This window comes from Entelurus aequoreus, linkage group LG14 (assembly GCF_033978785.1).
Source record: "Entelurus aequoreus isolate RoL-2023_Sb linkage group LG14, RoL_Eaeq_v1.1, whole genome shotgun sequence".
NCBI classification, from domain to species: domain Eukaryota; kingdom Metazoa; phylum Chordata; class Actinopteri; order Syngnathiformes; family Syngnathidae; genus Entelurus; species Entelurus aequoreus.
The window spans coordinates 2,017,958-2,036,382 of NC_084744.1; the positions used below are offsets into that span (position 1 = coordinate 2,017,958).

Sequence of the window (18,425 nt, forward strand, 5' to 3'; positions counted from 1 at the left end):
GGTATCATCCAAAACTAATGTCAAGTATGAAAGAAGAGAAGAATAAGTGATTATTACATTTGAACAGAAGTGTAGATAGAACATGTTCAAACAGAAAACAGCGCGACACCTACCCTTTACATCAGTATTTTTAAACCATATTATTATTGGTTTATTAGGTTTTATATTTTATTGTATGATTCTGCAACTACTTGGTATCGGATCCATACCTAAATGTGTGGTATCATCCAAAACTAATGTCAAGTATGAAAGAAGAGAAGAATAAGTGATTATTACATTTGAACAGAAGTGTAGATAGAACATGTTCAAACAGAAAATAAGCAGATATTAACAGTAAATGAACAAGTGGATGAATAATCCATTTTTACAGTTTGTCCCTCATAATGTGTACAAAATAATAGGTGTATAAATGACACAATATGTTACTGCATACGACTAATTAGGAGTCTTTGTTTGTTTACTTACTACTAAAAGACAAGTTGTCTATTTTATTTAAGGACTAAATGACAATAATAAACATATGTTTCATGTACCCTAACATTTTTTGTTCAAATAAAGACAAAAATGACATTTTCTGTGGTCCCCTTTATTTAGAAAAGTATCGAAATACATTTTGGTACCGGTACTGGTACCAAAATATTGGTATAGGCACAACCCTAGCATGTTGCAGGTGATCTACTAAGATGGAGAGGATTGTTAACATGTACAAAAATGATGCCACTGCCCTATTTCAATTTGACTTTACCGGAGACTCTCCTCTGTAGTGTTTTATTATATTGTGGAGAATGCAGCACGCAACTCTTAATTTGGACCATCTCGTCTGGGCTACTTCAAAACCCAATCTGGACAGCAGAACCTATTTTTAGCAGTGTGCTGATGGTGCATGTGAAGTCATCCAGACGCACTGTCAGCCCTTTACGTCATCCAGAAGTTACAATATACAGTTGAAACATTTTTATAATATAGGGCTGTCAAACGATTAAAATATTTAACCACGATTTATCCCATTAAGTTCACCGTTAACTCAAAATAATTCATCACAGACAGATATCATACTTCATCATGAATACGTGTACCTTAGACCAGACCTGGGCCGCATCCGGCCCTTTGTGCGTCCCTGTCCGGCCCGCGTGAGGCCAATTATAAATTACAAAATACATTTTAAAAAGTATCTATGTCGAGTGTGCAATACAACGGTGCTGCTTTTGTTTTGAAAATCGTTATTTGTATTACTTCCGTGTGGACGTGTGCGTGATTCTGAGTGAATGTGAACAGCTGCAATCACAAATTACAAAATAAAGTTGAAAAAACATCTATGTCGTGCGCGCAATACAACTGTGCTGCTTTTATTTTGAAAAGTATTATTTATGGGCGTGTGTCCGTGTGTAACCTGCGAGTGAAGGTGCACATGCAGCGACAAGTGATGCACGGTTTACACCCGAGACGCTAAAAAGAGAAAAGTTGATGAAGAATGGCGTGTTTTCAACAAGACATGAACTGCAAAGCAACGTTCCCTCTAAGGTGCGCGCCTGCGCAATTGCGCACTGCTCAAGCGTCCGCTGCGCACAGCAAATATATGCCGCGCACCAAATCAAATCCCATCTGAATTCTAAACAAAATAAACATATTTATTCTGTGTAATTTTGCAATGCAACTCTGAGTGACAGTGACAACAAGCGGCCCTAACGGTGTTCGTCAACACCGTTCAATTATTGTAACGTCTATCGAGATGCTTCGAGGACAGGAATTATATCCATCACTTTATTGAGCAAAACTGTTTACATTACTAGTACAATTTGATAATTTCTGACAATCCAAATCTTTTAAAAGGCACACAGAGCTAAGGTGATCTCTCTATCGTCCATCACTGGAGTCGTTGTCTCCTCATAACGACCGCTTAACTGTGCCAGTTTGCACCTACATTTATAACGTGCCAAAATTACACACAAAACCGTGTCAGGCTTGATAAATCACATTGCAGCCGCTAAATGATAATATTTGTAGATAGATAGATAGATAGTACTTTATTGATTCCTTCAGGTGTCCTCTCCCGACAGTATTGTTCTGATAATGGGCATATAATCAACATATTCATGAAGACAAACACGCTAATTAGGTTGTGTTTGCTTCAGTAGTTCAGATCCTTTGTCTTTTTTTCTCCTTGACATTTGGGGGCTGAACAAAACATGTTGTAGGGTTGGGCGGTAGCTATAGCGCTATTACAGTTAATACAGGTATATTTGAGAAAAAGATATACAAACCCCAAAAGCAGTGAAGTTGTCAGGTTGTGTAAATGGTAAATAAAAAGAGAATACAACTTGTCAACTTATATTCAATTGAATAGACTGCAAAGACAAGATATTTCATGTTCACACTGACAAACTTTGTTCTTTTTTGCAAATATTAGCTCATTTTGGCACAAGTGGCAAAAAAGAGTGAGAAAGTTGAGGAATGCTCATCAAACACTTAATTGGAACATCCCACAGGTGAACAGGCTAATTGGGAACAGGTGGGTGCCATGATTGGGTATAAAAGCAGCTTCCAGTCGTTCACAAACAAGGACGGGGCGAGGGTCACCACTTTGTCAACAAACGCCTGAGCAAATTGTTTAAGAACAACATTTCTCTACAAGGAATTGAGGGATTTCACCATCTACGCTCTGTAATATCATCAAAAGGTTCGGAGAATGTGGAGAAATCACTGCACGTAAGCCATGATATTACGCACCTTGGATCCCTCAGGCGGTACTGCATCAAAAAGCCACATCAGCGTGTAAAGGATATCACCACATGAGCTCAGGAACACTTCAGAAAACCACTGTCAGTAACTACAAAAACGACTACTAAAAGACGTAGTCGGAAAGGCCCAACAACGTCTTTTTTTGTTGTTGAGGAAACTTAAATGCGCAAACATTCCGCAGAAATCAATGGTTAACTTTTACAAGTGTGCCATCAGCAGTGTCCTCACTTACGGCTTTTTAGTGCGGTTTGCTAGCCGCACTAAAGCGAACCAACAGGCCCTCCAGCGAGTGGTTAAAGCGGCGGGGAAAATGACAAGGACGATACTCCCAGAGATGAGTGCCATGTACAAAACTCGCTGCCTAAAGCGAGTACAGATACCAGCCAGCACATGGCCTCTTCAACCTGCTACCCTCTGGAAGAAGGTATAGATGGATTTGCGCCAGGACCACCAGAATGTCTCACAGTCTGTATCCCCAGGCTATGAGACTGCTAAATGAACAGCCTGCCCCGGACCATCTCATTACCTCACTCTTCACCACCTCAATAATTGTGCTCTGGACACTGCATTGCTGCAACATCAACGTAACACCCATCAGACATCTGACTGTTCCCACCCCCACGCCCCCTTTATTCGCCATCTTCCTGACAATGCTAAACTGTGAACTATGGTCAACCTGCACTTTAATGCAGTTTCTATGCCGCTGGACAAAGCTCAAACAAAATCTCGTTGGCATGTATGACTTAAGTGTTATTATGACAATGACAATAAAGGAATTGATTGATTGATTGATTGATTACAGTTGGTCGCTACATCTGTAAGTGCAAGTTAAAACTCTACTATGCAAAGCCAAAGCCATTTATCAACAACACCCAGAAACGCTTCGCTGGGCCCGAGCTCATCTAAGATGGACTGATGCAAAGTGGAAAAGTGTTCTTTGGTCTGACGAGTCCACATTTCAAATCGTTTTGGAGACTGTGGACGTCGTGTCCTTCGGACCAAAGAGGAAAAGAACCATCCGGACTGTTCTAGGGTGAAAGTGTAAAAGGCAGCATGTGTGATGGTATGGGGGTGTATTAGTGGCCAAGACATGGGTAACTTACACATCTGTGAAGGCACCATTAATGCTGAAAGGTACATACAGCTTTTGGAGCAACATATGTTGCCATCCAAGCAACGTTACCATGGACGCCCCTGCTTATTTCAGCAAGACAATGCCAAGCCAGGTGTTACAACAGCGTGGCTTCATAGTAAAAGAGTGTGGGTACTAGACTGGCCTGCTTGTAGTCCAGACATTGAAAATGTGTGTAAACTAAAATATGAGAAGGGAGACTGTTGAACAACTTAAGCTGTACATCAAGCAAGAATGGGAAAGAATTCCACTTCAAAAATGTGTCTCCTCACTTCCCAAACCAAAACTGAGTGTTGTTAAAAGGAAAGGCCATGTAACACACTGGTAAAAAATGCCTTTTTTGCAATGTGTTGCTGCCATTAAATTCTAAGTTCATGATTATTTGCCAAAAAGAACAAAGTTTCTCAGTGTGAACATGAAATATCTTGTCCTTGCAGTCTATTCAATTGAATATAAGTTGAAAAAGGATTTGCAAGTGCGGAAGGCACCCCAGCTGAGGAAGGGTACGGTGTGCAGAAAGGGTGCGGTGTCGTTACCACGCATTGTAGACATCGACCCAGAACAGAACAGCCTTCACTGCCGCCGCTAAAGCTAACAAATTAGCTGCTGAGACCCGTGCTGACGTCACTGGGCAACAGACACGCCTTTTAAAGGCACACACACACGCTGCTCTCATGAACTTCTCTCAACTGCATATGACTTACCGTATATTTAAAGTTGTTTTAAGTAACGTTTTAATTAATTTCCCTAGTAATTAGTTACATTTTTTTAAAGAGTAACTTCACACGTAATTACATTATTTTTTGGTTAAGCAACCAGTAGCCATAATTAATTACTTTTTAAAAGTAATTTTCAGAACAAGGCAGCACGGTGAAACAGGGGTTAGTGCATGTGCCTCACAATACGAAGGTCCTGGGTTCGATCCCCGGGCTCGGGGTCTTCCTGTGTGGAAGTTTGCATGTTCTCCCCGTGACTGCGTGGGTTCCCTCCGGGTACTCCGGCTTCCTCCCACCTCCAAAGACATGCACCTGGGGATAGGCCCCTCCCACCTCCAAAGACATGCACCTGGGGATAGGCCCCTCCCACCTCCAAAGACATGCACCTGGTGTCAGGTTCAAACACTGATGACATCTAATAATCAGACAAGAAGCAAGGAATCATGCAGAGACAGAGTTCATTTTAGCTCAAGGAGACACGTGTTTTGGGCTGTATTCTAGTTACAGATCCAAACTATGTTCTAAAAGTCAAGCCCGCGCGCCTCCTCTATTTATTTGGACGGGCCCTATTACATCACTGAAGCTGTCGCTGAGGGAAGGGGGTAATCTCGACAACTCCAGTTAGACACAATATATGATTATAGAATAAATAAAAATTAGGTGACGCAGGTCATATGGCCTTGTCTCTGCTCTGTCTGCGTCACGGCGGTGTTCGGCCTTGGCAGTCAGCAGGCCGAGTCTGGACACAACACTGATAAAGACGGCGGGCAATCTTTTGGACTGCCAGCTTGCACAGATCCAAAAATACCACTTAAGCACAATTGACAATAATTTATAGCAACGGCCCTGAAGCATAAAGTTAGTGTGATAATATATACTTAATTATTCTAACACCTGGGGATAGGCCCCTCCCACCTCCAAAGACATGCACCTGGGAATAGGTTGATTAGCAACACTAAATTGGCCCTAGTGTGTGAATGTTTTCTATCTCACATGTTTAAAATACCGATATATGTCACGTATCGCCATTCAGCCTCAAAATACGGGGGTATCAGTTTTGGTTCATATCGCCCAGCCCTATACGTTGTAACTATGACAGCTAGTATGCACGTCTCCTGCCAGTCAAAGAAATTAGGTCTTCATGTGGTTTGTAGAACTTTATTCATTTCCGTTATTGCTTTATCTACTTTTACATCCTCTCTTCATCCTCTTATTAGTCTTCACTGCAACTCAAATTCCCTGTGCTGATGTTTTGTTCACAACGATGCTGGTGTGTTAGTTAAGCGTTTGGGTGTTGACAGAAGCAGGCAGGTGTGAGTGAACTAGACCAAAGTAATCTTAAAGTCTGAGTCCAATTGGAACTGTGATGCAACCGGATGAATGTCAAAGTTGTACTAATTCACGGAAACATTGATGAATGAGATTCATCAATGTTTCCATGAATTCATGGCTTAAGTTTTCGTTCATTCAACAACAGCCTTCTTCTGTCCTGAGATTCTGAGCTGTGCTGCTGGTTTGTCCCCAGGCTGGGGGAGAGAAAAGGTCTGGGGCGGTGGCCACGGTGCTGGCTGCCGTAGATCTGGCTCGTGTTCGTCAACCCGTGCATGAAGAGGGCGGGCCAGGGCAGGGAAGCGACTGGGCTTCCGAAGAAGAGTTGACGTCGCAGGCCGAGACTGGCTGGACAACAACTCAGGAAGTTCTTCTTGACAACACCGTTGCTCAGGTCAGACTGCCCTTCCGCCACAAAGACCTGGTCCAGATCAGGTTCTCGGACATTGGTCAATGAAGGGTCGTTCTTGGTAATCACCTAGAGTTTTTTGGTGTTGATTGTCAGTAGTCAGGTTGTGGGAATCAAAGGAAGGTTCCACTCTATGATGGAGGTTTTTATTAGGAACTTAATTTCACATCTTTCTCCTTGTCCACCTTTTGAGCCCTTTCCCACCCTACGACGTAATCTTTCATTTATAGTTGTTGGGTGTGTTAGCTGTTGCTTTTACATTAAATTGGTACGTTTGATATAGTTGCACTCTAAAATATGTGTCTGTTTAGGTGGTGGAAGAAGCTGCTGCAACTCCTGCCAACGACGACGTAGTTCCGGCCACTTTTGTTTTTGTGAGTAATACAGTTGTGTACCAACGTCAATCGATGAATGCAGACTGATCAAAAGATTATTTGGGTTACAGGATTTGAAGGACACAAATGTGACCGAAGGCGAGGCAGTGACCCTGGAGTGCCAGATCTATGGTCAGCCAGTTCCTGTCATCTCCTGGTTCAGAGAAGACTACAAGATCGACAGCTCCATCGATTTCCAGATCACCTGTGAGAATGGATTCGCCCGCTTGATGATTCGTGAGGCATTTGCTGAGGACAGCGGGCGCTTCACCTGCACCGCCACTAATGAGGCTGGAACCAGTAGCTCTTCCTGCTACCTTCTTGTCCAGGGTCAGTCGAGCCAAAGCCTAGTCATGTCCAGTTGACTCTGAACTGAGTGTGAACCATGACCTTTCCTTTGACAATGACATCAACAAATAAATTCAGGGGTCCAGTTTTGCTTGCTAAGCTTCAACATATATTTTGACTTTAGTAAAACCATATTAGGTGGTGCATGCAGGCATGATGCATTGTAGGTCTCACACATTCTTTGAATTTTAGTGTCTGAGGACATCGAGAGCCGAGAGGAGGTTGCCGAGGAACTTGAAGAGAAACTGTGAGTTGATCGTCAGAACGTGTCTTTATATTTCCATGAGTTACAGCTGAGGAGGCTCCAGCCTGCTGACCTGAAATAAAATCCTTTTGCAGAGTAACTGAAGAAGAGACCATGTCCCGAGTGAGCGCATTTGAGTCAGAGTCCTCCACTGTTGCTGCCCCTTTCTTTGTTAGGACTCCCAGCTCACAGAAGCTGGTAGAGGGCGAAAGTGTAATCTTTGAATGCCAAATCGGGGGAAACCCCACACCACACATTATCTGGAAGAAGAATGGCATTCCACTCACGACCGGATACAGGTTTGTCACGCCTTTACCTAGTACAAGGTGAGGTAGGCCATGACGGCATTGAGAGTAACATTTGGGGCATTGACCAGTCTCTGAACTGTCCTCTGTCATTCATCAGATACAAAGCTGCCTACCAGAAGGAGACCGGACAGTGTCTACTAGAGATCTCTATGGCTTTTTCTGATGATGCTGGAGAATACTCAGTCTTTGCCAGAAACCAGCTGGGAGAGGTGTCTGCCACCACCAGCCTGCTGGAAGAAGGTATCTTGAACAATCTAGAACATGTCATGCATCAAGCCAAATTGATGAAAATTGTAATTGAAGGATCTGTAACTTCTCTTATTTAGATGAATATGAAGTCTATGTGAAGAAACAGGAGGCGATGTTCAAGACAGACGTAGAAGTCACAGTGGAGGAACCCAGAGTTGGAGACGTTCCTCCCACCATGATGACATCTGAGAAGATGACCACCACTTTTATCTCTGGACAGGTAGCAACATCCCTTTCTCGGTTGTGAGGATTGAAGCAGTCAAAGTTGTGGTTGAAAGAGTCACAGTGATGTCTGTCAGTCTAAAATATTTCACGGCTCATTTTCAGGATTTTCACCTCTCTATCTTGGAGCAGCGTCTTATCCAGGAGATTGAGCTCCACATCCAGAGAATTAGCTACAGAGAACTGGTTACAGAAGACGGAGAACTGATGGGGACAGCCACAGACGAGGAAGCAATGCATCCTACCTTTGACACGGCAGTTAAAAATTACCGAATCATGGAAGGAATGGGTGTCACTTTCCATTGCAAGATGGCTGGAATGCCACTACCTAAGGTTTTTTTTTTCTCAGTTAATAAACTCTCAGAGCATATGTGATGCCTAACAAAATGTTTTTTAAATAGATTGCTTGGTACAAAGATGGTCAGCGTATCCACCCTGGTGGACGATACCAGGTGGAGGTTCTTCAGGACGGACGTTCCAGCCTGCGTCTGCCAGTGGTTTTACCAGAGGACGAGGGTGTGTACACCGTCTGCGGTGCCAATATGAAGGGAAATGCGGTCAGCTCTGGGAAGCTGTATGTGGAGCCTTCAGGAACAGTGTCACCTCAGAGATACACGCCACAGCCAGCCATGCAGAGGATCCGGTACGTTAGATGCTTCTTCATAAGTCCAATGACATTAACAGTTCTAATTTTAAGAGGCAGAAGAACTTTTTTATTTGATAGGTGCAATATTCTCGTGTTCACACAAAGTTTTTTGTGAAAGAGAAGTTTCTTACCTGCTGACAGTTTTGTCAGCCTTTGTCAGAGCTGTTGTAGCTTCCTGGTGTGACGTGTCTAAAACAGCTTTGATTTATCTTATGATTGCCAGCCAATCCTTTCAAACGTGGTTTGTTGTAATTCTGATTTAGGTCTACATCTCCACGCTCTCTGAGCCGCTCACCAAGCCATTCTCCCGGACGCTCTCCTGCCCGACGGCTTGACGACACAAACGAAGCTCAACTGGAGAGGCTCTACAAGCCTGTCTTTGTTGTCAAGCCAGTCTCAAATAAATGCTCCGAGGGGCAAACTGCCAGATTTGACCTGAAGGTTGTAGGCAGACCCATGCCTGAAACATACTGGTTCCGCAATGGTAAGTGGCAAATACAGATTGTTAGTAAAATAAAGACATTGCACTTTTGATCGTGTTCTAATGAGAAATTACTTTGTATGAATTCTTCTTCAATTCCCCAGGACAACAAGTTCTCAGTGACTTCACTCACAAGATTGTGATTAAAGAGGACGGTACTCAGTCTTTGATCATCGTCCCAACTATGCCACAGGACTCCGGCGAGTGGACAGTAGTGGCTCAGAACAGAGCTGGACGCTCATCAATTTCTATCACTCTCACCGTTGATGGTAAAGTTGGTGGCTGACATGAAGACACCTACCTACTATTTTGGTTGCTTTTTGTTGTTGTTGTTTATAATGTTTCTTTTCCAGCAAAAGAAAACCTGATACGTCCACAGTTCACGGACAAACTACGGAACATCAGTGTGAAACAGGGCACACTGGTTGAACTGGCAGTCAAAGCTATTGGGAACCCATTACCTGACATTGTTTGGCTTAAAAATAGTGACATTATCACACCTCAAAAGCACCCACATATTAGGTATGTACTTTATTAAAATGTTAGTTTTACTATAAAAAATAACCAACTGTGCGTTTAGATGACATAGCAAAAATGTGTTTCAGGATTGAAGGAGCCAGAGGAGAAGTAACGTTCCAGATCCCTTCTGCATCGGGTTCAGACAGTGCTTGGTACACAGCTACAGCCATCAACAAAGCTGGCAGGGACACTACCCGCTGCAGAGTTAATGTGGAGATGGACTATGTTGATCCAGTCCCGGAGAGAAAGCTAATTATTCCTAGAGGAACGTACAAGGCCAAGGAGATCGCCCCTCCAGAGCTGGAGCCTCTTCATCTCCGCTATGGCCAAGAGCAGTGGGAGGAGGGAGACCTGTATGACAAGGAGATGCAACAGAAACCACAATTTAAAAAGAAACTGACCTCCATACGAATGAAGAAGTTTGGCCCCACTCATTTCGATTGCAGACTGACTCCTATTGGTGACCCCACCATGGTGGTGGAGTGGCTTCATGACAGCAAACCCCTGCAGGCTGCTAACAGGTTGCGCATGGTCAGTGAATTTGGCTATTGCAGTCTTGACTATGAAGTAGCTTATGCGAGAGACAGCGGCATAATCACCTGCAGAGCCACCAACAGGTTTGGAGTGGACCAGACCTCGGCCACCTTGATTGTCAAGGACGAAAAGGGTCTTGTTGAGGAAAGCCAGCTTCCTGAAGGAAGGAAGGGAGCTCACAGAATCGATGAAATTGAACGAATGGCTCATGAGGGAGGGCCTGCAGGAGTCACTGCAGATGAGGAGACTGACAAAATGAAACCTGAGATTGTCCTATTACCTGAACCTGTCAGGGTCCTGGAGGGTGACATAGCCAGATTTCGCTGCAGAGTGACCGGTTATCCTACACCCAAAGTTAATTGGTACCTCAATGGACAACTCATCCGCAAGAGCAAGCGATACCGACTTCGTTATGATGGTATTTACTACCTGGAGATTGTTGACATCAAGTCCTATGATTCGGGAGAAGTCAGGGTTGTTGGGGACAATAACTTGGGCTCGGCTGAACACACTGTTAAGATGGAGGTTCAGCAGAAAGAGGACTTCAGGATGCATCTTCGCAGGGTTCCTGAGGCCAAAGCACCTGAGACTGTACCTGAACCTGGAAAAACTACCTTTGAAGTGATAAAGGTGGATAGACCCTCGGAAGAGAGTCTGTCGAAAGAGGTGATCACACTCAAGAAAGCCCAAAGGATTGTCCATGAAAAATCCACTGAGGAGTCTGAAGAGTTGAGAGGCAAATTCAAGCGCAGGACAGAGGAGGGCTATTATGAGTCTATTACTGCAGTGGAACTCAAGTCCCGAAAGAGGGATGAGTCCTATGAGGATCTGCTAAGGAAGACAAAAGAAGAGCTCCTTCATCGTGCTAAGGAAAAGGAAGAGGCAGAGAAGAAAAAAGAAGAAGAGCGACGTAAAGAAACCGCCAAAACAGTCAAACCGGAGAGGGTAAAGCTGTCAGCTAGCATGGAAGCTCCCAAAATCTTGGAACGTATCTCAAGCCAGACGGTGGCACAAGGGGATGAAGTTAAGTTCAGAGTCCGAGTTGTTGGCAGACCAGAACCCGAGTGCCAGTGGTATAAGAATGGTGTTCAAATGGAAAAGACTGAGCGGGTTTATTGGTTCTGGCCTGAAGACCATATTTGTGAGTTGGTAATAAGAGATGTCATAGCCGAGGATTCCTCAAGTATCATGGTCAAAGCCATCAACTCTGCTGGAGAGACCTCAAGTCATGCTTTCCTTTTGGTGCAAGGTAAGGCAATCTTTGAGACTCTTTGAGACACGGCCCCTTGTGTGAGCTTAGCAGCCGGGGTCTTTAGCGTTAGTTAGCACCAGAAATAGAAATGATTCATTGTCAGAACTAAGTACAGTGGTCAAATGTAGATATTGTTTGTGTGTGTGTGTGTGTGTATACATGTTGAGTGAAGACTTTTTGCTGAAGTTACTCCACCTGTTGACACTTTGTTTTGAATGTTGCAGCAAAGCAAGTCATCACCTTCACAGAAAAGCTGGAAGACGTTAGCGCCAAAGAGAAGGACACCGTGGCCACCTTTGAGTGCGAAACCAACGAACCCTTTGTCAAAGTCAAATGGTTAAAAAACAACTCGAACATCTTCTCTGGCGACAAGTATAGGATGCACTCGGACAGGAAAGTCCACTTCCTATCTGTGCTGATGCTTACAATGAGGGACGAAGCTGAATATACCTGCGTTGTTGTAGACGACAACCAGGTCAGGACAAGTGCCAAACTAAATGTTGAAGGTAGGTACAATCAAGCATGAATGTTATGTATGAATATATAGAACACGAGTTAAATATTCTACGTATGGGGGACAGCGTAGCGCGGTTGGAAGAGTGGCCGTGCCAGCAACCTGAGGGTTGCTGGTTTGATCCCCAGCTTCTACCAACCCAGTCACGTCCGTTGTGTCCTTGAGCAAGACACTTCACCCTTGCTCCTGATGGGTCGTGGTTAGCGCCTTGCATGGCAGCTCCCGCCATCAGTGTGTGAATGTGTGTGTAAACGGGCGAATGTGGAAATAGTGTCAAAGCGCTTTGAGTACCTTGAAGGTAGAAAAGCGCTATACAAGTATAATCCATTTACCATTTATCTGGGAACCACAGGAGCCCCACTGGAGATCCTGAAACCCCTGGAGGGCGCTGAGGTGCCAGAGACCTACTCTGGGGAGTTTGAGGTCGAGTTGTCTCGTGAGGATGTTGAGGGCATGTGGTTCTTTGGAGACAAGCAACTTTCTCCTAGCAGAAAGCATGTCATCTCCTCACGACGCGGACGACATAGCCTGTCCGTCAAGGACGTCAGGAAAGAAGACCAGGGCCAGTACTCCTTCAGAGTGGGTGAAATGAAGACAACTGCCTACCTCAAGATGAAATGTGAGTCGAGGAAATTGTTGTTTTTGCAGATTAACTTTTCTTTAAATGGTTTTATCCAGAGCATATAGCCCCAATATATTTTGGGTCTAATTCGAAACATTTAGCAGTCACCTACAGGAGAGTGTCCAAAGTTAGACTTGGGGTCCAATTTTGTCACATAGCTTTTTATTGGCCCTTTGTCTATTGGAGAAAAAATTCCTTGTTAAGTGTTGGATATTACACTAATTTGCTTCATCACCGAGTTCGGCGTTGCTAATTAGCTTAACTTGAACAACAAAGGATTGATTTAGAATCTTTAAAGTACAAAATGTATCAAGGTGGTCCCTGCATCCTTTGTCCTTTCTGTATGTGGCCCTCAGTGGAAAACGTTTCTGACCTAGAGCAAGAAAGATTATTTGATTTTTGGAGCATCACTCACAACATGTTTCCTGTTTCAGTCCGCTCAGTGACCTTGATGCAGCCTCTAGCTGATATGACCCTCTGTGAGGGTGACATTGCTCAGATGGAGGTCAAGTTCTCTCAGGAGAACATTGAAGGAACTTGGATGAAGGATGGAAAAGGGATAACTGTGTCGGACCGGGTACACGTTGTTATCGACAAACAGATCCACAAACTCCTAATTGAGGACACCAGGAAGGACGACTTTGGCATCTATTCATTTGTGGTCCCTGATCAGGAGATCACCACTGCTGCAAAGCTGACTATTCAAAGTAAGACGGTGCTGTAGTAAAGTAACGTCAAATTCCAACATGGCGCTTATTATCTAATTGCTTTTTGTGCTTGGACAAATCAACACGTTTTGTCTCGCATTGTAGCTATCGCCATCCTGACCCCGTTGAGGGACACGAGCACGGTTGAAGGCACCAAGACCGTTCTGGAGGCCAAGATATCTGTTCAAGACATCAGCTCAGTCAAGTGGTACCACAACGACAAACCGATGACCTCAAACGATCGAATCCAGATGGTGGCAAAGGGAGCCAAGCAGCGCCTGGTCTTCACCAGGACCTTTGCCTCAGATGAAGGACAGTATAAACTCCTGGTTGGCAGAGCCGACACCAGCTGCACATTGTCTGTGCAGAGTAAGTTGTAGAAATGATTTAACATAATTGCTTTCATGCTTCCCATTTGTTTTTTTGTGAAGAAAGTAAACATTGGATCACTTCATTCAAGCCTCAAATCTGATCTCCCGTGGGACCCAATAGAATTATCTGCTGCTACGAGTGTTTAAAATCTGTCAACTCTTTTGTCTCTACAGCCGTCCAACTCGTGGTTCCAATGGTGGACAAGGAGTGCGCTGAGTCAGAAAACGTCATTTTTGAAGTGGAAGTTTCTCACCCGGGCATCGATGCCTTCTGGACTTTTAAGAGGCAGCCGCTCAAAGCCGGAAGCAAATACAAGATGGAATCTAAGAACAAGAGGCACAGTCTGACAGTTTTAAATGCCATGAAGAATGAGGAGGGCGAATACGTGTTTGCTGCTGGGGAAAAAACATGCAGCGCTTCACTCACCGTCTCAGGTATGAAGGACTAGACTGAAGTTCATGTAGTGGAACTGACGGTAATCTCCTGTCCTAAGGTGGCGCTATCAAAAAGCCGCTGCAGGACTTGGTGGTAGCGGACTCCCAGACCTCTGAGCTGGTGTGTGAGGTTGCCAACCCATCTGTGGAAGGCAAATGGCTGAAAGATGGGCAGCCCGTGGACTTCAATGAGAATGTGCTGAACGAGGTGAACGGCACCGTCAGGCGCCTCGTCATACTCATCACTAAAGCCACCGACATCGGAGAGTACACCTACCAGATTGCCAGCTCCAAGACCTCGGCCAATCTGAAAGTTGAAGGTAAGTCCAGGTTAATGTGGCTTTTTAAGAGAATTACTGACACTCTGAAAAGGATGTTTGTCTTCTTGCAAATGTTATTCGACCCACTCATTGACAGAACGCCCATTAATGGTGGAGAACTTAGATCAGTGAGGCAGCAGTAGAAAGGAAAAAGGTGTCGTTCAGCTCTGCTGGTCAGAGCCAGTGTTGGATGGTGCATTGAATTGACTAACCAACAATCCCAACCATCAGTTTAATACAGCAAGACAAGGCTTGGCAGTTGAATGCCATCATTAGTAAAGCAAGAAACCCAACTAACTTATTATTACTATTACTAATTATTGTCTCCAAACCGAAAACCTGCATAACATCATCGGATGTTCAAAATTAATTGTAGAGGTTGCCCTCCTGTGGGTTCTTCTGACACAAAGATCCTTTTGTGAGCCCGGTAGTCTGAGGTAAAAAGTATTTTATTTTCATAAAGCAGCGTGGTTTTGCTTTCCAGCAAACTGTCTCTCGCTCTCATGCCTCTGCTCACCAGCAACTCCAACCATGTGTCTCGACCTCGGCTGCTGCTAATAAGGGCGACAGGTGATTAGATAACAAGCCCCAGCTGGGCAATCTACTCACCTGCCGCTGTCTTGGAGGCCGGTCCTTACACACCCCGCTCCGCGGCAGGCCTGCAGACCACGCCCCCCTCCACATTAATATTTCACCCAATAACATGAGAAGGGATGTAACAGTAAACGATACAATGATACACCGCGTTTAAACTCCCCACGCTTAGTATTACCGTTTTAAATCAAAATGATCGTAAAACCGTGTTTAACAATTTCAGAAATTCACGGACCAGTATATGTACATATATACATATGTGTATATATATATAAATATATGTGTATATATGTATATATGTAAAGATGCATATATACATATATGTATATATAAAAATATGTATATAAATACATATGTGTTTATGTGTGTATATATATATATATATATATATATATGTATTGATGTATATATATACATATATATTGTATGTATATATACATATATATGTGTTTATATATATATATATATATATATTTATTTATATATAAATATATATATACATACATGTATATATGTAAAGATGCATATATACATATGTGTATGTATGTAAATATGTATATATACATATATGTATGTAGATACATATATGTTTATATGTATACATATACATACATAGATACATACATGTATATATATATATATATATATATATACAGTACCTTGAAGGTAGAAAAGCATATACATATATATGTATATATATATACGTATACATATATATATGTGTGTGTTTATATACTGTGTATATATATATATATATATATATATATATATATATATATATATATATATATATATATATATATATATGTATATATATATATATATATATATATATATATATATATATATATATATATATATATATATATATATATATATATATATATATGTACGTGTGTGTGTGTATCTATGTATATATATGTACATGTGTATGTATGTATGTATAAAAAGCAGATTTTACATTTCTATTTGAAACATGTAGACCATGTTCTTGGACATGCTTGTGTTATTGCCACATAATTCATGTTGTATTTAGTTCATTTCTACAGAAGACAATTCATTTTAGTATTTTTAATTCATAATTATTTTCAAAACAAGTTTTTTTTTTCTGGGGATCCCTTGGAACCCCGTAAAACATGGCTAGTTTTGATAATTGAGACAAACAAATCATTAAGCAGAATCCAAAATGGAACCAAATCCATCTCTATTAATGGAGAAACTACTCCAAGTTAGGTCGTAGGTGTAGATCCGTGCTTCTGATGACGTTCAGGCCACCAGAGAAGGTCCACCACTGTTCAAACCCCTAATCAGTCAATGATAATTGCCATGTTTTCTTCCACAGCTGTGAAGGTGAAGAAAACAATGAAGAACGTGAACGTGGTGGAGACACAAGACGCTGTGTTCAGTCTGGAGCTGACTCACGAGAACGTGAGGGGAGCACAGTGGATCAAGAATGGAGTTGAGATCAAGAAAAGTGACAAATACGAACTGACTGTCCTTGGCACCGTGCACACCTTGAAGATAAGGAACTGCAGCACACACGACGAATCCGTCTATTCTTTCAAGTTGGGGAAACTGTCGGCCAATGCCCGCTTGAATGTCGAAAGTGAGCACTTTTTCATTGAAAAAAATCTGCCAAAGTCTGAAGGAAGCAACAGCCGCCGATTGAATCATGTCCATTTGTTCCTTACAGCCATCAAGATCCTGAAGAAACCCAAGAATCTGACGTCGCTACTGGGAGCGACGGCCGTGTTTGAATTGGAAATCTCGGAGGAAAACATTCCTGTAAAGTGGACGTTCAACAACAAAGAGCTGAAGGCCAACGAGCATTTCAGGATGACCTCAGAGAAAAAGACGCACAAACTGCTAGTGCAGGATGTGAATGCCACCAAGGAGGGAGAGTACACGGCCGTCGTGGGTCATCTACGCTGCAGTGCTCGCCTCACCGTAGAATGTAAGCCTGGTGACACCTTTTTCAGTCAATGTGACCAAACCACCATGTTTTGATCAAACACACAAAATGGCCAACACCCGTATTTCTTCCTCAGCTCTTCGTGTGACCAGACCCTTTAAGAGTGTGGAGGTGGCTGAGACACAGACAGCCGCCTTTGAGTGTGAAGTGTCTCACTTCAATGTCCACTCCACCTGGCTGAAGGACGGTGTGGAGATCGAGATGAGCGAGAAGTTCCGGACGGCGGTGCAGGGTAAAGTCCACCAGCTGAAGATTATGAACACCAGCAGGGACGACTCCGCTGAGTACACGTTTTCTTGTGGGAACGACCGAGTGTCTGGCACACTCACTGTCAGCCGTAAGTCCTCGGTCATTTCTAGGTTTTTACCAGCAACTGAAATGGGAAAAAAAGGTACTTTAAGCACATAAATGTCTTGTCTTTTCAGCCATCGTCCTCACAGCCATGCTGCAAGACATAAATGCTCAGGAGAAGGACACGGTCACCTTCGAGTTGAACGTCAACCACAAGGGAATCTGCTACAAATGGTTGAAGAATGGCGTAGAGATCCGCTCAACAGACAGATGCCAGGCTCGCTGCAAACAGCTCACCCACACCTTGACCATCAGGAATGTTCATTTTGGAGACAGCGCCGACTATACTTTTATGGCGGGATCTTCTGTGGCCACAGCCCAGCTTTATGTGGAGGGTAAGACGTCTCTTTTTGTCACTTCATATGTACGTACCATCACCAACAAACATGAAAGCCAGCTCAAAGATGTCAACGTTTGACTTGGATTTGGCTCTCGATTGAAGCGAGAGCCTTATTGGAATATAGAACCTGGATATCAGAGAACAGAGTCAATAAAGTTCAAAGGCTCTGGAGATAGGGCAAACATTCAGTCAACTTTTTATTGTCTCCTTTTTTAGCTCGTGTTGTTGAATTTACCAAACACTTAAAGGACATAAAGATCACAGAGAAGAAGAGAGCCACTTTTGAGTGTGAAGTTTCAGAACCCAACATCCAGGTGATGTGGATGAAGGACGGTCAGGAGCTGGAGGCGTCTGACAGGTAGCTGAGCTTCTTCCAGTCAAACACTCTTCAGAGCTCAAAGCAGACTTGGGAACTGAAAATGGTCCATGAATGTTCCTGCAGATTTAAGATGACCTCAGAGCAGCTTGTTCACCGCCTAATTTTGCCCTCTGTCCGACTGTCTGACGCGGGAGAATTCACCGCCGTGGCGGGATCCAGCATGTCCAAGGGGATGCTTGCAGTCGAGGGACGGGACATCAAGATCTCAGAGCCCACCAACAAGAATCCTACTGTGAGTCTTTCAGAACTGATACTGTCTCTGTGCCTTGGCATGTCTCCTCCACCCGGGCTGTCGGACGATGCGGGTGTGTGATGGAT

The 18,425-nt window shown here is 43.4% G+C and overlaps 1 protein-coding gene across 1 annotated transcript in view; it reads left to right on the plus strand.

Moving 5' to 3' along the window:
* LOC133665260 (titin-like) overlaps positions 1–18,425 on the plus strand; it is a 205,645-nt gene that overhangs the window by 6,535 nt on the left and 180,685 nt on the right. The window contains 25 exon segments of the mRNA XM_062070512.1: positions 6,113–6,310; positions 6,637–6,699; positions 6,771–7,029; positions 7,240–7,313; positions 7,430–7,590; positions 7,697–7,839; positions 7,926–8,068; positions 8,176–8,403; positions 8,472–8,713; positions 8,980–9,200; positions 9,302–9,466; positions 9,551–9,719; positions 9,803–11,499; positions 11,727–12,008; positions 12,369–12,635; positions 13,073–13,345; positions 13,451–13,714; positions 13,891–14,151; positions 14,211–14,471; positions 16,408–16,671; positions 16,759–17,019; positions 17,114–17,374; positions 17,463–17,723; positions 17,945–18,086; positions 18,171–18,339. Coding sequence (XP_061926496.1) covers positions 6,113–6,310; positions 6,637–6,699; positions 6,771–7,029; positions 7,240–7,313; positions 7,430–7,590; positions 7,697–7,839; positions 7,926–8,068; positions 8,176–8,403; positions 8,472–8,713; positions 8,980–9,200; positions 9,302–9,466; positions 9,551–9,719; positions 9,803–11,499; positions 11,727–12,008; positions 12,369–12,635; positions 13,073–13,345; positions 13,451–13,714; positions 13,891–14,151; positions 14,211–14,471; positions 16,408–16,671; positions 16,759–17,019; positions 17,114–17,374; positions 17,463–17,723; positions 17,945–18,086; positions 18,171–18,339 — 6,729 coding nt within the window.